Raw genomic sequence first — 20,277 nt, 5'->3', positions numbered from 1 at the left:
CAGTGGCTGCACCATTTTACATTCCCACCAGCAGTGCACAACTGTGAAGCTTTATTCCGCAGGTTGGGTCTAATCTACCTTCATGCCCCAGGTTCAGGTCGCTGCTGACACAATCCCTTCCCAGCTGCCCCTTCCCGCCCTGATTCTGAAAAGTCTAATTCCCCCTGCAACTGATCACACTTGACCACGCATTTCATCTGGAAGATGGAGATTGTGAGAATCCATTTGGAATTTTCCCAAAAAAGAAATATAAGGGAGTTAAAATAAAATCTTGGGGGTGGAGCCTCAGAACAAAAACCCTCTTATATCACTCCACCATTGAGACAAATGGTTAAGGTCTCTCATACAGCCACTCTGTGCAAATTAGAAAACAGTGCCGTTTTTTTGGAATAGGTATGCAGCTCAGCTAAAAGGCTGAATATTGTGCAAATTACAGGCTAAATACTGTGCCAGTGATACAAAGGCACTTTGTGGGCACATTCAGCCTTGTTGGTACATGGCGTGGTGACCAGGTGCCATCTCTTCCTCCAGGTCCTGGAAGGTACACAGCTTTAGAAACAGAGCAGCCACTGATTTCTAGCTCCACTGACTACAGTGATAACCACAGGGGTGGCTTTGGGCTCTTGATGGTCCTAACGCCATTCCCTCCTGCCATCAGCACCTTGTAGATGAGGCATTTACAGATCATGCCGGCAGAATGATTTTCTTTGATGACTGTAAACTGAGGGCCTATTTACCACTCATGTAGGGACCCAAGAGCAGACAAAGGTCTCCTTGCATTAGGCAGAATGGCAGCCCAGAAGCCATGGACTATCAACCAACATGCCTCCCCAGACACCAAAGTCACAGCCCTGGTCTCTCTCACCCAGCTCCACACACACACATGCACACACACACCTACAACTATACTCAGCATCTTACCTGAGCCACCTCTTCAAAGTCATCATGCCGCTTCTGCAGGGCTCGGGCTCGATGCAGGGACTTCCCAACCCCCGTGTGTTTGCTGAGAAAGGCCTCACCATGGTTTTCAATCCAGTCCAACACCTGATCAGAGGAGGAAGACAGAAACAATGACTTTTGGGCAGAAGGAAAGACATGTGACAACATATGCGACTGCTAAAGTCCTGGAGTCCCCATCCCAATCAGAAGGCAGCAAGCAGTCCAGGTGGAAATGTTCAATCACGGTAGATACAGGGGATTTCTTTACAGCCATGGGCAATACAACAGCCCCACCCTTAACTAAATTCAGCTCTTCCTTTTTTATCTCTACAATATCAACTCATTACTTTTTCAGTTTTCTCAATCTTAGTTAGTTCCTTTTTAAAAGCAAGCTACATAGACCATCAGGCACAGTTTAATGCCCTCAATCACCTTTATTCCAACCACATAAAGTATCAAGTTGGGGCAGTTCCTTGGCTTTCTCTCTACCATAAAAATAGTCACAGCAGTGGCAACCAGTTACAGGCATGCTGCCTCACTGTGCTCCTGGGACTCTCCTAATCTTGGAAGTAAAGTCCAGAGTAGTCGGTTTCCAACTGGAGTGATGCTCAAGACAGCTAATCACCAGGACAACTGCCCTCTCTGACTCCTTTCCACCTCTCTCCCCCACGCAACACCAATCGACCAACCAAATAAATAAGGTCTTTGCACCCTTAAGGCCTTTAGTATCTATGATTCTCTTGGGAAGCAGTGGCGACTGGATACTCTTCCAGGCTTAAGACCTAGTGATTTGGCCTCAAGACATTTTCCTCAGTGTTTGAAGAAGCTGGAACAGAGGTGGCTGCAGCAGTAGAGACGTGAGTGAGGGGATGCTGAGAAAGTGAGAAAATACGTTGTCTCGAGGGGCACTTCACAAGGGGAGTGGAAACCCCTTAAAATCTTGAAATGTAAGGAGGAACAAAGCCTTTAACATCCCTTTTGCATTTGCTCAGGTGGCCTAACAAAAATGTGGGAGAAAGGAAGCAGTTCATTTTCTGTTGCTGAGGGGTTGGCGCTCAGTAAATCAGGCAGCTACAATGAAATCAGAATCATGCAGACATACTAGTACCTGTTTCAAATCCAGCCCAAACTCAACTGAACTCACTCTACTCGTACTATACTAAACTTTAACTGAGTATTTGATTAATGATGAATTAGCCTTCTCAGAATTTAAAAGGACTTTTGGGAAAATGACAGATGAACTAGGCCTGTTTAAAAGGGTGCTTTAATCCATTCCTCTGTTTTTTCTACAGATTGCCCTATGGCAAGCAGATAGATAAAATCATCCCATAGCCAGCAGGCATGGGAGTTCCAGCTCTGCAGAATCCAGCCTTCCGCTTCACCCTCTCTGGCACCTGAGATCAATGAATGCCTGCAATTGTGCAAAGTACAAAGCCTTCAAAGTTTTCAATGACAGTGTCACCAAGGCCACAACAAGATGGTATTGAATAACATAAACTGATGAACATATAGAAACATGAAACAGACTGTCAAACCTCAGAGAGAAGGCAGGGGAGTGGGGGGAGAGATCAACCAATGAACTCATGTGTATAATATGTATAACTCATGGACACAGACAATAGGGTGGTGAAGACCTGGGGGTGCGGGGGCGTTGGTCAGGGTAGGAGAAGTCAATGGGGGGAAAGGGGGACATATGTAATACCTTCAACGATAAAAATTAAAAGAAAAAAAGATGGTATTAGTTCAGAGCAATGGTCATGTTAATATATTAACATGTTTGTGAAGTGGTTTGACAAACAACCACTTAACAAAGCCAGAAGGTCAGGTACTTGTCCATTAAAATGAAGAAAAATGTTTTTTTTAAAATGCTTTTAAACATTGGATGTAGAGATTTTGGAGGCACAACTGTAAAAAGAAATCACAGTAGTAAATGAACTGTATTTTTACCTTTTGCAAACACTGAAAGGCAGCATTGAAAGGAGCTCTAAATGTTCCTTTCTTAGAAGAAAGAAGAGCCTATGTTCCCTTTGAATTATGTATGGTGAAATTTCAACAGCAGAAAAATCAGGAGAGTGTATTTTTACTTGACTTGCAACAATTTGATCCCACAATTCTCTGTTATAAAGGGGAGCATGAGCATCAGCATGCAAGGTCAAGGATAAATAGTTCAAGTCACAAAGTTTCCCATCACACAGTTTTATAATGTTTGTGCATATCTAAACTTTTATTAATCCCCTTTTGAGAATGAATTGAAGCTTGGGGATAATTTTTATACACAAAAGAGCTGTCTTGCAACATTTCATGAAGGCTTTGGAATTTATGACAGATTTTCAGATTACAATTTCTTTCTTAATTTAGCTTTGCGCAGTTAAGTGCGGCTTGCTTGTCTCGCACTGTTTTCATGAATTTTATTTTATTGGATTTCATTTTTTATCTCTAGTTTTAATAAAATTGGTTATTCTAAAGCACATTGGGTAAAGAAGAATGATTTTCATCCACTAGTTCAGAAATGGTGAGCTTTTTTACTCCCTGGGAGTGATTTCACAACTTTTAAACTTTATTAAGAAGCAATTTGTTTCCTGTTTAAGTTATCTTGCTTCCTTTAAAATGTCGATTTATTTTCAGTTAGTGACAGTTTACTTAATTAGCTCTACCTTAACCACTTAAAAATCTATTTACTTCCCATTTGAGAGGCTTTCACTTAGTTTAAACATAACTTTGATTGCTCTGTGATGTTACATTGCCTCTGTTTCATCCAACTCCCGCCATTAGAAAGGAAGCTGTGGGGGAACCTGTGCAACCTCAATGAGATTCGGGAACTGCAGAGAAACCAATTTAATAGACAAAAAGGCAAGTGATTTAGGAAGTGAACAAAATTATTTCACTAATACACAGACACCAAAAGACTACCCAAGGATAGGTAAGCACAATTAATATATGAGTTATTGTGTAAAATGCCAATTTCTGACTGTTCTGTAACAGACGGTTCATTTAAAGCCAGCATGATTTGATGCACACATTTGGATCACATGCTCTCTTAACCCTGATTCCATGACCCCAATCCTGGGAGTACAATCCAGCCTCCCACACAGAATGGGCAGCAGAGAAAGGCACCTCTGAAAAGTAAATTAATGTGCAGCACTGGAAATCTGCACACCCCTCAGCTTCTGAACACCCAGACTCTGAACACCACTGGTTGAAGAATAAATTGCATTTTTAGCCAAACCCTGGACCTACCAAAGTGTAGGTACTTATCAAGATACCTCTTATTAGCTAGCTCTGTTTAACTCTCTCATCTACAATATATTTTTAAATATTCAATTACCAATTATAATCAGGATAGTGCAGAATGGTGGTTAATTATACCTAGTGATGGCTTTGAATGGGTATTTAAGTGTTCCCAATACAAAGTTTTTTATCTTTTTGTTTTTGTGTAAGGGCTCTTCAGGAAGCAGAGAAACACATGTGGATATGGAGATTCACACATTCAAACATATTTATTACTCTTATTGTGCCCTACAGCTGGGTACAAGGACAGCCTGAGTACAGTGTTAAACAAGGCAGGTGTGGCCCTCACTCCAGAAACTCAGCTATATAAGCAACAAGCACTAGACCCAAAGTCACACAATTCATCATTAATTGCAATGGTGAAAAGTGCCAACAGTCAGGGGCCCCTAACTGGGGGGTCAGGGAAGGCCTCTCTGAAGTAAGGTTGAGCTGAGATGTGAGAGCAAATAGGACTTAAGCTCGGAATTAGAAAGATCAGCATGGCTGGAGTAGGAAGGAAGGAGGAAATGAGCCCAGAGAAGGCAGAAGCCAGATGGTGCTGAGCCTGGTGTGTGGAGTCAGCTTCCAACATTCATGCTAAGAGCCACTGAAGGGCTGCAAGGAGGAGGAGACATTGTGGGATCTGCATTTAGAAGTTATGGTTCTGTCTGCTTTGTGGAGAGTCAGTTGGAAGACGACAAGAAGAGAGAGGTGGGAAAACAGGAGGTTACTGCAGAAATCCTGAGGAGACGATGGTGGCATAGACAGGGCCAATGGCAGTGTCCGTGGAGAGATAGGCTTGAGTAATATTTAGGGGAAGGAATAGCCAGGATTTGGTGATTGGTTATGGGGGTGATGGAGAGGCAGGTGGAAGGTTGACCCCAGGGTCACTGGTGCAGAAGCAAGTTACAAGGGATAGCACAGAAATGATAGGTTTTTCTTAAGTTTTCTTTCAACTTTCATATTCATGCTGTGGTTTTGATAAATGACAGTTGTGCCTCTGAACTTGAGTGGAAGTAGCACCCAATGATAGTTGTCAATCTGTTTCTGGCAAGATGCACCCTTAGTTTCAAGGAAATAATTTTATACACTATGGTTTAAAAATAAATTATAAATTGTTGATATAGCTGGATCCTAATAATATACAAAAATTAGGAACAAATCCATTTGAAGGACACAAATTTAGGCTTAAGTGAAATTAACATGTGCACACTTGAAAGGGCATTTCACTGAGATATAGTTTTTGAGGGGCCCCTTAACCTGACATGCAGTCCTCTGTGGCCAGCCCCACCCCACTTTCAACCCCACCTCTGATAAGTTTCTGCCTCACCCCTAAATTCCCCCAAAGCTACTCCTTACCTCCTGAGTTTTGCTGTCGCTGTGTTTAGCTTTACTTAAAATGTCCACATCTTGTTTCTCCCTATATCCACTTTCTAGGCTCCTTTCTACTTATCCTTTAAGCGCCATCTCAAAAATCTCTAGTTTTAGAAAGTGTTTTCTCTTTAATAACCCCCCAGGCTGAGGTGGGGTCACTCATCTCCGATTCTGTCCAAACCACAATTATTGCCCATGGGCCTGTCTCTCCCACGAGCCTTCGACCTCCTGTGATTTCCAAACAGCACGGTACTCAGCACAGAGTGTGCTTTGCTTAAGACATGTTGAACTCTACTCAACTCAAACTCATCCCCCAACACACAACTTTGGGGTGAATATCTACAGCTCCACACTCCTATTGTTAACTCTATCTTAGCATCTCTCACAGTCTGCATTCGCAGTTCTCTCTCTCCATCTCCACCCTCTCCACTGCCCCTCTTGGCAGGTAGGTAGTTCCTGCCGGTGTATTTAGTTCTCACATTCTTTCATCTGCCCCTTCTCCCAGCAGCCCTGCCAGCACCACACATGCAGGAGATACTCAATGAATGTTTATAGCTATGAACTGTCAAGTGCAAACATGGTTGAGGCTACTGCCCGACTGTCTTGGGAGAAATTGTGCCACCCATTCAGCAAAAGGTCTGACCTTCACCCTGTCATTGGGAACAATAGCCCAGGTAAGCATGGGACTCCTCGCCACTCCAGCAGACAGGCAGTCTTGTAAGCAACTTGTAAAGCTCTGCCTCCGTTCTTGTGCCCCAACTTTTCAAACAGAAATTACTCCTTTCCCAGAACATCCTTCTCCAAGAGAGACACATCCTAAACCGGATTTGGGAGCCAATCTAACAGCCATTATGCATAATTCCCTAATCACCCCCTTTCTTTCTCATTTAATTGTGTTTATTTCAACCAGCATACAATCAAGACAATACTTTTCAGGGGAAGAGACAGTCCTTTCTAGCTGCTAAGGAGAAGAGAAAAAGTCCTTTTGAAGAGAACTACAGTATTGATTATTTCCTGAACAGTGGCCATGAATGCAGCTGAGTGAATGGGAGAACATCAAGGGATCTAGCTGCCTCCTATCCCAGGACTTCTATTATTATTGTTATTATTATTCTAACTTGATAGAATCTCAGTTTAATTTTTTTAAGATTTTTAAAATTGATTTTTTAGAGAGAAAGGAAGAAAGAGGGAGAGAGAGAGAAACACTGATGTGAGAGCAAACATGGATTGGCTGCCTCCTACACATCTCCTATCAGGAATTGAGCCTGCAAGCAGGACATGTGCTCTGACCAGGGAATAGAACCGGCTACCTTTAGATGCAGGGGACAACACCCAACCAACTGAGCCACACTGGACAGGACAATAGAATTTTAGGTTTAGAGGAGACCCATGCATCTCCCAGCCCAGTGTAGGAGACCCCTGCACTTAGAGACAACCACCTTCAGAACAAAGTTTAAGTTGACATGTAAACTCTACTTATATATAAAAGTGTCTTGGGTCCCTAGAGCACCACTAAATTGTGGCACCATGATGATCATCCTAGTTTAACGATACTATCTTTAAGGTTTCATCCCTGCTCTGCTCCTACCCAGTTGTGACCCTGCTGGGTGTGTGCCTTCTCCTCTCCAGACCTCACTGCCTCAAATGAGGACCCTGGATCAGACCATCTCCCCAGGTCTCCTTCCAGCTCGAATATTATAGTGTGGGTACAGCATGACTTTATTATATTGAGGGTATGGCAGCTCCCTCTTTGGGAGAAGAGACTATGGAGGGTTTGTTCTTTGTCAAAGAAAATGAATCTTTGGGAGGTTCGTTAACTTGCCTGAGCTTACACAGCTATCAAATAGTGGGGTCAGGATTCAAACCCAAGTGGTTCTGGCAGCAACACTACAATCTAATACCCAGACTCCACTCAAGTTCTGCCATCTGTCCCAACACTGACTTTTAGAGCAGAAGTACATGCTGTATTTAGTTGTCCCTTTAATCTAAAACAGTGCTTTAGGCTTCCCTTGCCTTTCCTGCCTTTGACATTTCTAACAATTACAGGGCTATCTATAATAATAAAAGTGTAATATGCTAATTAGACTTGATGTCCTCCCGGACAACCTTCTGGACGAAGCTGGGGCTTCGAGGGAAGCCCGGGTCCCGGATGCCAGAGGCAAGCTGGTGCCAGCAGCCGGGGGAAGAAAGGCCTACTCTTGCACGAATTTCAAGCATTGGGCCTCAAGTTATTTTATAAAATGTCCCTTAATTTGGGTTTGTCTAATCTTTCTTCATGAATAGAATCAGGAACATCACAGAAATTATTCTTGTTCTTCCTATTGCATTTCATCAGGTGGGATACATTTTCAATTTGTCCCATTACTGGTGATGTCGATCCCTTGATTAAGATGGTGTGTTCCAGCCTCCTTCACTGCACAAGTCATTCTAATTCCCTTTGCAATTAAGAAGTGTTTGGGGAGGGTGCCATCCTCAGCCACCTGGGCTCTGAATCCCTGAGCCATGGAGGCTCCTCACCTTGAGGAGTGCCTTCCTTGGTCAGCCCCACTTAAGATGAAGAGCCTCCCCCTTCTGGAAACATTTCTCGATTAGCTCCTCAGACACCATCCTCACTGGTAACACCCCCAGGCTCCCTGTCCTCCACTGCAGTCTTACATTCTGCATTCTCCTTGGCTGCCAAGTCTCTACATTTTGGAATGCCCAAGGGCTCAGTTCTGGACCTCTTCTCTTCCCTTCCTCCCTGGACAACCTCATCCAGTTCCATGGCTTTCAATATAATCTAAGTGCTAGTAATTTCCATATGCACAGTTCCAGCCCTAATTTCTCTTCCAAGATTGAGACTCAACTGCCTACTCACTCTTCTCCTTCAATTTGGCATATAATAGGCACCTCATACTTAACATATCGAAACAGAACTCTTCATTCCCTGCTGCCTTACTCCCTCCCTCTCCTGCCCCCCCTGTCTTAGCAAAAGACACTACACTTTACCTGACTGCTTAGCCTCAAGCCTGAGAATCTTACTTATTTTAGCTCTTTCTTGTCCACCGTTTCTGCCACAATCTTTCTAGTCTAAGCCACCATCTTTCTTCACTCACCCCACCAGCCCTCTAAGTGGTTTCCCTTCTTTTACTCTTGCCATGCCCATCTACACAGGAGCCAGACCTATTTCTTTAAACAAAAATCAAATCATGACACTCCCTTATTGAAACTCCACAACTGTCTCCTATCACATTTAGAAAACCCAAATTCTCTCCATAGCTTGTGAAGCCTAATTTGATATGGACCCAGCTCATTTCTCCAAACTTCTTACCCCCTTTTTCCTGCTCTCTGCTCACCAGTCACTCTAGCCATTTCCCATTTTCATGAATACAGGTAGCTCATTTGAGTCTCAAGAACATTGTGGGTTCCATTTCATGCACCTGGGACATCCTCCTAAACACACCCTGTGGCTATCCAGCCAGTTCTCTGCTGCACTGGCTGTCACTATACGGCCTATTACATGTTTGTCTGTGGTGGTGTTTTCTCTCTACCTCCTGCGTAAGGCCCACGTGGGCAGGGCTTTGTTTGGGTCACCGCTATGTTCTCAGAGAGAGTTTGCTGAGTAAAGGAGTGAATGAAATCAACCAATCTGATCTGAAAACTTCCTGTGTGATAAAGGGCAGAAACCATAAAAGGACATGGAAATGTTTTGCAAACAATTGTGGAATCAGAATTCCAACTCTCTGATTCCCTCATCTGGCTCTCTGATCAATCATCTTATTTGAAATCAATTACTAAATTTGTGCCATTATTTGATCTATGGTAAAACAACAAGACGTTTCCTTGTTTTACATAAATGGAAGGACTCCTCCCTCGCAGCTCCTCCCTGTTGGAGCTTCTGTTGTTTAGAAAGCCATTTTTCCGGAGGCCCATGGAGGAGAGTTTACACACCATCAGGTGTCTTACACTCACTTTGTTCTGTTAAAGGGTCAGGCTCACACGATGTATAAGAGCACCCAGGGCAGTCCATCAAGTCATTATTCCTGTCTCTTCCCACAGCACACTGAGCATTAGTCCTGGAGGGGAACAGCTCACACTGCCAGTGCCACCGGAGAGCCGGCAGGCGCCACTCGAAATGCCCAATTACCAGTAATTCATTTTCTGTCCCCTCTTTGGAACAAGTATGATCAAAATAAATGTCCTGCTATGGTGGGAGAAGCCATCATTTTTCTGAGAGGGCTCAGCTGAAACTCGTTAGCAGGTATATAGACTCTCCTTTCACTGTGAACTGTGGTCCCTTTGCCTGACAGATGCCACGCTGAGTACAAGCTGGCTAAGAGACCAGAAGACCCAAAGTTTTAGCTGCATCCCACCCTTGGGCCCCTCTACTCCCCGCCATACCACTCCTGACTCTTCCCAACACAGTGGAGCTGGGGTGACTAGAACTTGTCTTGTCCTTGGCACCTCCCTGGGAGAACCTGTTTATGGTGTCCCCCTACTTTTCATCACTTCTTAAGTCTGAGGCTCTCAAACTTTAGAATGCTTAAGAATCCCTGAGTGTTATTTTGTGTGTGCGTTTTGTTTTGTTTTTTAAACAGAGGCACCATCTTCCCCACAGATTCTGAATCAAAAAGTATGAAATAGGGCCAGATAATGTGTGTTTTTAACAAGTCCCCACTCTGGCCAGATATTTTAATGCCAGGTATCCAATCACACTTTGAAAAAGATAGTTTCATATTCATTTAGTTGTCCCTTTAATCTAAAACAGTGCTTTAGGCTTCCCTTGCCTTTCCTGCCTTTGACATTTCTAACAATTACAGGGCTATCTATAATAATAAAAGTGTAATATGCTAATTAGACTTGATGTCCTCCCGGACAACCTTCTGGACGAAGCTGGGGCTTCGAGGGAAGCCCGGGTCCCGGATGCCAGAGGCAAGCTGGTGCCGGCAGCCGGGGGAAGAAAGGCCTCCTCTTGCACAAATTTCAAGCATTGGGCCTCAAGTTATTTTATAAAATGTCCCTTAATTTGGGTTTGTCTAATCTTTCTTCATGAATAGAATCAGGAACATCACAGAAATTATTCTTGTTCTTCCTATTGCATTTCATCAGGTGGGATACATTTTCAATTTGTCCCATTACTGGTGATGTCGATCCCTTGATTAAGATGGTGTGTTCCAGCCTCCTTCACTGCACAAGTCATTCTAATTCCCTTTGCAATTAAGAAGTGTTTGGGGAGGGTGCCATCCTCAGCCACCTGGGCTCTGAATCCCTGAGCCATGGAGGCTCCTCACCTTGAGGAGTGCCTTCCTTGGTCAGCCCCACTTAAGATGAAGAGCCTCCCCCTTCTGGAAACATTTCTCGATTAGCTCCTCAGACACCATCCTCACTGGTAACACCCCCAGGCTCCCTGTCCTCCACTGCAGTCTTACATTCTGCATTCTCCTTGGCTGCCAAGTCTCTACATTTTGGAATGCCCAAGGGCTCGGTTCTGGACCTCTTCTCTTCCCTTCCTCCCTGGACAACCTCATCCAGTTCCATGGCTTTCAATATAATCTAAGTGCTAGTAATTTCCATATGCACAGTTCCAGCCCTAATTTCTCTTCCAAGATTGAGACTCAACTGCCTACTCACTCTTCTCCTTCAATTTGGCATATAATAGGCACCTCATACTTAACATATCGAAACAGAACTCTTCATTCCCTGCTGCCTTACTCCCTCCCTCTCCTGCCCACCCTGTCTTAGCAAAAGACACTACACTTTACCTGACTGCTTAGCCTCAAGCCTGAGAATCTTACTTATTTTAGCTCTTTCTTGTCCACCGTTTCTGCCACAATCTTTCTAGTCTAAGCCACCATCTTTCTTCACTCACCCCACCAGCCCTCTAAGTGGTTTCCCTTCTTTTACTCTTGCCATGCCCATCTACACAGGAGCCAGACCTATTTCTTTAAACAAAAATCAAATCATGACACTCCCTTATTGAAACTCCACAACTGTCTCCTATCACATTTAGAAAACCCAAATTCTCTCCATAGCTTGTGAAGCCTAATTTGATATGGACCCAGCTCATTTCTCCAAACTTCTTACCCCCTTTTTCCTGCTCTCTGCTCACCAGTCACTCTAGCCATTTCCCATTTTCATGAATACAGGTAGCTCATTTGAGTCTCAAGAACATTGTGGGTTCCATTTCATGCACCTGGGACATCCTCCTAAACACACCCTGTGGCTATCCAGCCAGTTCTCTGCTGCACTGGCTGTCACTATACGGCCTATTACATGTTTGTCTGTGGTGGTGTTTTCTCTCTACCTCCTGCGTAAGGCCCACGTGGGCAGGGCTTTGTTTGGGTCACCGCTATGTTCTCAGAGAGAGTTTGCTGAGTAAAGGAGTGAATGAAATCAACCAATCTGATCTGAAAACTTCCTGTGTGATAAAGGGCAGAAACCATAAAAGGACATGGAAATGTTTTGCAAACAATTGTGGAATCAGAATTCCAACTCTCTGATTCCCTCATCTGGCTCTCTGATCAATCATCTTATTTGAAATCAATTACTAAATTTGTGCCATTATTTGATCTATGGTAAAACAACAAGACGTTTCCTTGTTTTACATAAATGGAAGGACTCCTCCCTCGCAGCTCCTCCCTGTTGGAGCTTCTGTTGTTTAGAAAGCCATTTTTCCGGAGGCCCATGGAGGAGAGTTTACACACCATCAGGTGTCTTACACTCACTTTGTTCTGTTAAAGGGTCAGGCTCACACGATGTATAAGAGCACCCAGGGCAGTCCATCAAGTCATTATTCCTGTCTCTTCCCACAGCACACTGAGCATTAGTCCTGGAGGGGAACAGCTCACACTGCCAGTGCCACCGGAGAGCCGGCAGGCGCCACTCGAAATGCCCAATTACCAGTAATTCATTTTCTGTCCCCTCTTTGGAACAAGTATGATCAAAATAAATGTCCTGCTATGGTGGGAGAAGCCATCATTTTTCTGAGAGGGCTCAGCTGAAACTCGTTAGCAGGTATATAGACTCTCCTTTCACTGTGAACTGTGGTCCCTTTGCCTGACAGATGCCACGCTGAGTACAAGCTGGCTAAGAGACCAGAAGACCCAAAGTTTTAGCTGCATCCCACCCTTGGGCCCCTCTACTCCCCGCCATACCACTCCTGACTCTTCCCAACACAGTGGAGCTGGGGTGACTAGAACTTGTCTTGTCCTTGGCACCTCCCTGGGAGAACCTGTTTATGGTGTCCCCCTACTTTTCATCACTTCTTAAGTCTGAGGCTCTCAAACTTTAGAATGCTTAAGAATCCCTGAGTGTTATTTTGTGTGTGCGTTTTGTTTTGTTTTTTAAACAGAGGCACCATCTTCCCCACAGATTCTGAATCAAAAAGTATGAAATAGGGCCAGATAATGTGTGTTTTTAACAAGTCCCCACTCTGGCCAGATATTTTAATGCCAGGTATCCAATCACACTTTGAAAAAGATAGTTTCATATTCACACTTAACACCTCCCTTGTTTTCTATAACAAAATGGACAACCATTTCCAGTGATTTTTTTCATAAATGCTCCCAAACCTAATCTTGCCTCACCAACTGAGTTCATGCTCTGTGGCCACACCAGGATCGTGGCTCCCAGGATCTTCCCACTCCAACCTATTCCCCCTCTGGCACCAAAATACCTCACACCTTCACCTATTTCCTCTGCTCAAAATCTTTCAATAGTTTCCCACTAGTCATAAAGTTTGAGACTTTTATCCTTTAGCCTGGTATTCAAGGTTCCAGAAATTGCATGGTGACCATGCTGAGCATAGGGGTTATCAAAAAGAAGTGACCCACCCCCCCAGTCAGTGTGGCTAAGTGGTTGAGAGTCGACCTATGAACCAGGAGGTCACAGGCATATGCCTGAGTTGTGGACTTAATCCCCAGTAAGAGGCATGCAGGAGGCAGCTGATCAATGGTTCTCTCTCATCATTGATGTTTCTATCTCTCCTTCTCCCTTCCTCTCTGAAATCAATAAAAAGTCTATATCTATATCTATATCTATATCTATATCTATATCTATATCTATATCTATACACACTAAAGGCCCAGTGCATGAAATTCGTGCATGGGTAGGGTTCCTAGGCCTGGCCAGCAATTAGGGCTGATTGGGGCCTTCTGGCTGCTGGCCGGGGCCTCCCTTCTCTGACTGCCAGCTGCTGGCCAGCACCTTCCTTCATTCCACACCACCCCCTGGTGGTCAGTGCATGTCATAGCGAGTGATCGAACTCCCAATCGAACTCTAGCGAGGACACTCTGCATATTAGCCATCTACACTAATAAAAGAGAAACATGGTAATTAGCGTACGACCACTATCCTTTTCATTGGCTAATCAGGGAGATATGCAAATTAACTGTCAGCCAAGATGGCGGCCGGCAGCCAGGCAGCTGATGCGAACAGGGAGGCTTGCTTCCTTCAGTGACAGAGGACTCCAACGTTCCCCCACCTGCCTTGCCGGCCTCTGAGCTTCAGTTGGAAACATTGTAACATTTATAGAAGATAAACAAAACCCCAGAAACCTCCTGTCAGTCAGCCGGGATCTCAGAGCTGGAGTCGCAACATTGTTTCGAATACAGAAAACAAAGGCCAGAAACCTGCTTTCAGCAGCCGAGCCTCAGAGAGAAAGCCGGCTCTCAGCTCCAGTGACAGCCATAGAAGGTAAATAAATGCCAGAATAAAAAAAAAAAGAAAAAAAGGAGAGGTTTGGAGCTTCAGTCGCCCGCCAGCCTGAAAACAGCCCTCAGCCCCTCACCCAGACTGGCCAGGCACCCCAGTGGGGACCCCCACCCTGAAGGGGGTGTGACCAGCTGCAAACAGCCATCATCCCCTCATCCAGGCTGGCCAGGCACCCCAGTGGGGACCCCCACCCTGAAGGGTGTGTGACCAGCTGCAAACAGCCATCATCCCCTCATCCAGGCTGGCCAGGCACCCCAGTGGGGACCCCCACCCTGAAGGGTGTGTGACCAGCTGCAAACAGCCATCATCCCCTCATCCAGGCTGGCCAGGCACCCCAGTGGGGACCCCCACCCTGAAGGGGGTGTGACCAGCTGCAAACAGCCATCATCCCCTCATCCAGGCTGGCCAGGCACCCCAGTGGGGACCCCCACCCTGAAGGGGGTGTGACCAGCTGCAAACAGCCATCATCCCCTCATCCAGGCTGGCCAGGCACCCCAGTGGGGACCCCCACCCTGAAGGGGGTGTGACCAGCTGCAAACAGCCATCATCCCCTCATCCAGGCTGGCCAGGCACCCCAGTGGGGACCCCCACCCTGAAGGGGGTGTGACCAGCTGCAAACAGCCATCATCCCCTCATCCAGGCTGGCCAGGCACCCCAGTGGGGACCCCCACCCTGAAGGGGGTGTGACCAGCTGCAAACAGCCATCATCCCCTCATCCAGGCTGGCCAGGCACCCCAGTGGGGACCATCTGCCCTGCTCTGTGCATGACAGGGAGTGGCGCCCAAACTCCCCTATCGGCCCTGCTCTGAGCCCGACCAGGGGCTGCACCTAGGGATTGGGCCTGCCCTCTGCCACCCGGGAGCAGGCCTAAGCCAGCAGGTCATTATCTCCTGAGGGGTCCCAGACTGCGAGAGGGCACAGGCCGGGCTGAGGGACCCCCCTCGCCCCCCGAGTGCACAAATTTTTGTGCACCGGGCCTCTAGTATATATATATTTATTTATTTTTTAAAGAAGTGACCCTGGGTAGTGACTGTCTTGTCATTTGTTAACATAATAGGAATTGAGGACATTAAAGGTGTTTAAAATTACCATGGATCAAGAAAGCCCTCAGGCTCAGTAACTCCTAGGAAGGGACTTCCTCTCATTGCCTCCCAGGCTGTGTATCTGCCTCCCTACCCTGCCTGATGGAGGCAGCAGGTGCTCCTCGGAAGGTGCTCATCATGGAAGGAGCACCCTTCAGTCAGAATAGAGTTTGCATTCAGGAAGTCAAAGGATGCAGGCCATGATGGGAAGTAAAGAGAGGAAGGCAGGAAGCAGGGCCGAGGGGAGCGGGTGGGGGTGTAGAGTGGGGAGGGGTACTAGGAGTCCATGAGATTCCCAGGCAGGAGGGGCTGAGAATGTCAGAGGCAAGCCTCTGCAGCTCATTCCTGCCCTGCCAATTCTAGCTGAGGGATAAAGGAGAGGACTGGAATAGAGCCTCCAATACCAGCCTCCTCGAGGGAGAGGGGCAGGGTGCTCCCTCTAAAATCAGGAACACCAAAGAGGCAGATGGGAAAGTTTCCTTATCTTCACTCCAATCAGCAAGCACTGCTGACAAGTGAGCCCTCCTTTTCTCCCCTTCCTACCGCCCCAATTCAGCTGAGCCTTACCCCTGCTCTTCCTGGGCATTCACGCTGCCCAAGGAATTACATATTAGCTACTTGAATGTATTTGAATGATTGGTTTATCACTATCAAAAACTTAATTGAGAATTTTAATACTGCTGAATACTACCATGGAAAAATGGATATTATTCAAGCTATATACTACAAAGAAAAGTGTCAGCAATGAGGAGTTAAAATAATTATGATTGTGAAAAACAAATGAGAATGGGTAGTGTCTGTTATAGGGAAACTTGTGTAAGATAAATAACTGTAGAAGGCATTTTATAATGACTGGACATATGGAAAAGAGTGTTTGGTATGAGTATGACTGTGCAGGTCTTACTGGACAGGCACTTTGAGTCTGACTCTCAGATGTCAGAGGCTATATAACATTTGAGACCAAGTAACCCAACAGGGTCCTCTGAGCAATGACATTCCAGCACTAAATTATAAACCTAAAGGGCAGGGACTGTGCCTCTCTGCATTCCCATCACCTAGCAGAGTGCCCAGGGCATAGAGAGAAGCTAAGAGCACAGACCTCGTGGTTAGGTGGACGTTTGAGTTCTAGCTCTGCTAAAGTAAAGGCAAGTTTACTTGTCCTTGCTAAGCCTCAGTAAAATGAGGACCAAGCTATCACCTGGCTTACAGTTTTGGAAGATTAAATAAGAAAAGGCACGTGAAGGGATTAGATGCTCAATCATATTTACTCATAAAGATGATGAATCCTGAGCTTTGAACAATAAAACTTGAATAGACACTTAATCCTAGTAACAAAATTTCGGGGCTGGAATCTAAACATCTCTCTGATGTTCGAGTCCCCTCCCCAACCCAGTAAGTAACCAGTTCAAAGTTCAAATGGCTCCTCCTTGTGTGTGTCCCCCCATCCATCTGAGACTAATGCTCTGAGCATTTTCATTTGTAGATGCTCTAATCCTTCCTTCTCACAGGAAGAGTTAATTTCTAGATCAATCATCATTCTGGTCATTTCATTCTGTGTGCAACCCAAAGCACTCATCTTTTATTATGCAAAGCTGTCAATTGGATTACACCATGCCCCTGCTGGTCTAGTATGATTAAGGGGCTACAGTCAGTAACTGGTAAAAGATTGGATATCTGGAGTTAAAAAAAATTACTCTCAAATCCTTTTTATACATTCTTAGGCAAGCAAGAGCTGACATAGTAAAAGCTGTAATTTTCTATATGAGGCTCCAGAAAAACTGATAGAAACAGGTAAGATTCATTTGTAATACAACGGATTTTAATGTTAATATATTCATTCAGAATGGAAAGTCACTGAGCTGGATAAATTCTGCCACTACTGCCCCTCACAAGCTCACCGGATTGGACTGCTTAAAAGCAAAAGATGATGATGATGATGATGATGATGATGATGATGATGATGATTTTAAATCCTTACCCAAGAACATGCTTAGAGAAAGGGAGAGAACCATCTACGGAAGAGAGAAACATCAACCGGTTGCCTTCCATACACTCCCCAACCAGGGATCAAACTACAACCCAGGTATGTGCCCTGACCAGGAATCGAACCGGCAACCCTTCAGTGCACAGGACAATGCTCAACCAACTGAGCCACACTGGCCGGGCAGGCATTATTTTTAAAGGATGGTATTGGAGCTTCAAACATGTCACTGTCCCACACACACCACTGAGACCACTCCTAAGCCTCCTAGCCTTATCTCTCAGTTTTACTGCCAGGAGCAGGCACCCAGTTAGACTTCCTCTTCCCAGTCCCCTGGCTCTCACTTAACTCTCTGCCTCCTGGCCTTCCCCAATCTCCTCTGCTTAGAGCTCCAAGCACCAGTGCAAATCCAGCCCAACCACAGGGAGCTTTCCCTGCTTTGACTCCACCAGACTATTGTTGTTTTGCTTCTTTGGCGCTGAACCTAGATAGCTGTGTGTCATTCACAGGACCTTAGGTGTACATGTCTTCTCTCAGGCCAGAAACCTCCAACTCCTAGCATGGGGTCTTGCACAGAGCAGGTGTTCCAAAACACTTTATAATTTCTTATTGCACAAAATGGAGAGAGAAGAAAAGGAGAAGCAGAACAAGATGGGCTGCAGAGAGTGTTCAAAATGGTTGCTCTGGCTACAAAATAATGGGATAGAATTTGCATCTACCAGAAAGATCAAGAATCTAGCTACTCCTTGTTCTTCTCACCACAGACTCAGACCTATCTGGTCTTGGAAGAAGTCCTTTACATCCATGGGAAACTACAGAGGTTAGGGGAAAGCGAGAGAGAGCGGTGGAGCGATGTGGCTTTTCTGCAGGGCTCCGGGACTGGGAGCCGGAGACCTAGCTTCTAGTCCCAGCTATCATTAACTGGCTGTGTGGTTATGGCCAAGTTACTTTACATCTCTGGGCCTCCATTTCCTCCACCATAGAGTAGGTTAGACTGGATGCTCTTCCAGGCCCTTGACAGCTCTGAGATTTATCACTTAGTGAAACGGAACTCAGCAGACCCACAAAGCAGTTGCTGTTGTAGAAACAGGAGAATCAGGGGTCCCCAACAGCACGAGCACCAGGGGGCACCCAAGTACCATTCAAAGAGGATGTGGAGGATTTACTACATGTTAGGCAGGCGCAGTGCTAAGCCCTGTACTCATATATCATTCAGTCTGATGAGATAGGCGCTGTAATTGTTCCTACCTTAGAGGTGAAGCAACTGAAGTACCACAGGTGAAACCACATGCCAAGGTCACACAGCCAAGATCGGTCAGAGCAGGACTGAAACCAGGCTGCCTGACTCCACAGCCCGTGCTTGCTGAGTAACCAATAATCTGTGGTTCTGTATTGCCCCAGCCACTGAGTCTCGCTCACAGGTTCCCATGTAGGCTGCTGAGCAAATACCTCTGGACTCCAAATGGGCTCACGAGTCTGAGATCCAGACTACATGGTTCAAACAATTATCTCCTCCTTCAAGACACCAACTCTCACGCCACTGCCTATAATGGTTCCATCAATACTCTATTGCCCTGCACGCTGACTGGCATGCTTTCGTAGCCTGTCCTTTACATTTTCAAATGTGCGTGTCTTATGCTGGGCATCTTGCCAGAACCTAGCAAAGGGCTGGGCCAACTGCAGAGGCTCAAGCTGCTGAGTAACTGATGGGCACTGAGGGTGTCTCCGTGTCCTCCGCCTGGGCTGTAAGTACCTGGAACCCTCAATACCTCCACATCACAACACCTGCAGGCAGACTCCAGCCATCTACCCACAACTACTAAATGTGTTCAAAGGGAGGGTCCATTTCACAGAAGCAGAAACTGGGGTCCCCAAACGATCATTTCAGCTCATGGGAGAAAAAGTAAAGAGAACCCCAGCTTCATGCCAGACACAGCCAAGAGCTGTTTGGGGCACAGAGAGGAAGAAGCCACGGTTTCTACTATCATGAAAATACTGGCATAGAAGAGATGAAACATGCAAAATTGGTAAGTATATAGGATTTATATAATAAAGATATAAAATATATAAAGTTTTATATAATATATAAAAATATAAAAAACAATAACTATATAGAAGTTCTGGGAGCCAGGAGTCCTTCACTCTAACCATTAGTACATTATGTCCAGCACCTTCTGCAACACCAGCTCAGACACCCTGCCAGGCACTAATGGTTGTTGGGGTGTCAGGTAAGCATTTGAGATCATTGCCAGGTTGGTAGCCCTTGTCTTACACATTTTTCTTGTGCATCTGTCCCAATGTCAGATACATGGTGAGACAGAGTGAGGGGGACCATGGGTGAGTGAAGTGATGCTCCCAGAGGTGATATTCTCCTAACCTGAAAAGACAATGGAATGAACCAGCCTGGGGAATTCCATTCCCATGGGAAATCCAGAGCTCCATCACGTCACCTTGAAATCTTTCACTTGCTCTTCCTCGGTGCCAACAATGTGATTTGTACAGTAGAGATGAATTAATGGAGTTTCACTTCCAGAAATGCTCTCATTTTTTAAGAGCATGCTATAGAACAGCCACAGGTGTAGTTTAATACACTTCTTCCCGGCTTTAGTGCAGATGCCACGGTGGCCACAGGAAAGTCTAACAGCTCCCAGATAATCCAGGTCTGGATGCTGCCTTCCTGGTGGGGAGGTCTTTGCCCGCCCTCCTCACAGCCCCTCTGCCCCTTTCCAATGCCCATCCTATCTAATAATAGACAAACATGGTAATGGTAATTAACCGTAACGCTACTACCCTTCCCATTGGCTAATCAGCGAGATATGCAAATTAACTGCCAGCCAAGATGGCGGCCGGCAGCCACGCAGCTGAAGCGAACATGAGGCTTGCTTGCTCCAGTGATGGAGGAAGCCAAGGTTCCCCACCTGCCACAGCCCAGCTCTGAGCTCC

At 45.7% G+C, this 20,277-nt stretch overlaps 1 protein-coding gene across 16 annotated transcripts in view; it reads right to left on the bottom strand.

Moving 5' to 3' along the window:
• Positions 1–20,277, bottom strand: part of KALRN (kalirin, RhoGEF kinase) — a 586,523-nt gene that overhangs the window by 332,166 nt on the left and 234,080 nt on the right. For all 16 annotated transcript variants that reach the window (XM_005873113.2, XM_005873115.2, XM_005873109.2 and 13 more), the window contains one exon: positions 922–1,044. In XM_005873113.2, coding sequence (XP_005873175.1) covers positions 922–1,044 — 123 coding nt within the window. The remainder of the gene's footprint in view (positions 1–921; positions 1,045–20,277) is intronic.

Source organism: Myotis brandtii, unplaced genomic scaffold (genome assembly GCF_000412655.1).
Source record: "Myotis brandtii unplaced genomic scaffold, ASM41265v1 scaffold4, whole genome shotgun sequence".
In the NCBI taxonomy this organism is placed as follows: Eukaryota; Metazoa; Chordata; class Mammalia; order Chiroptera; family Vespertilionidae; genus Myotis; species Myotis brandtii.
Note: the sequence above shows the minus strand (reverse complement) of the source record. Positions and strands in the feature narration are given on the sequence as shown.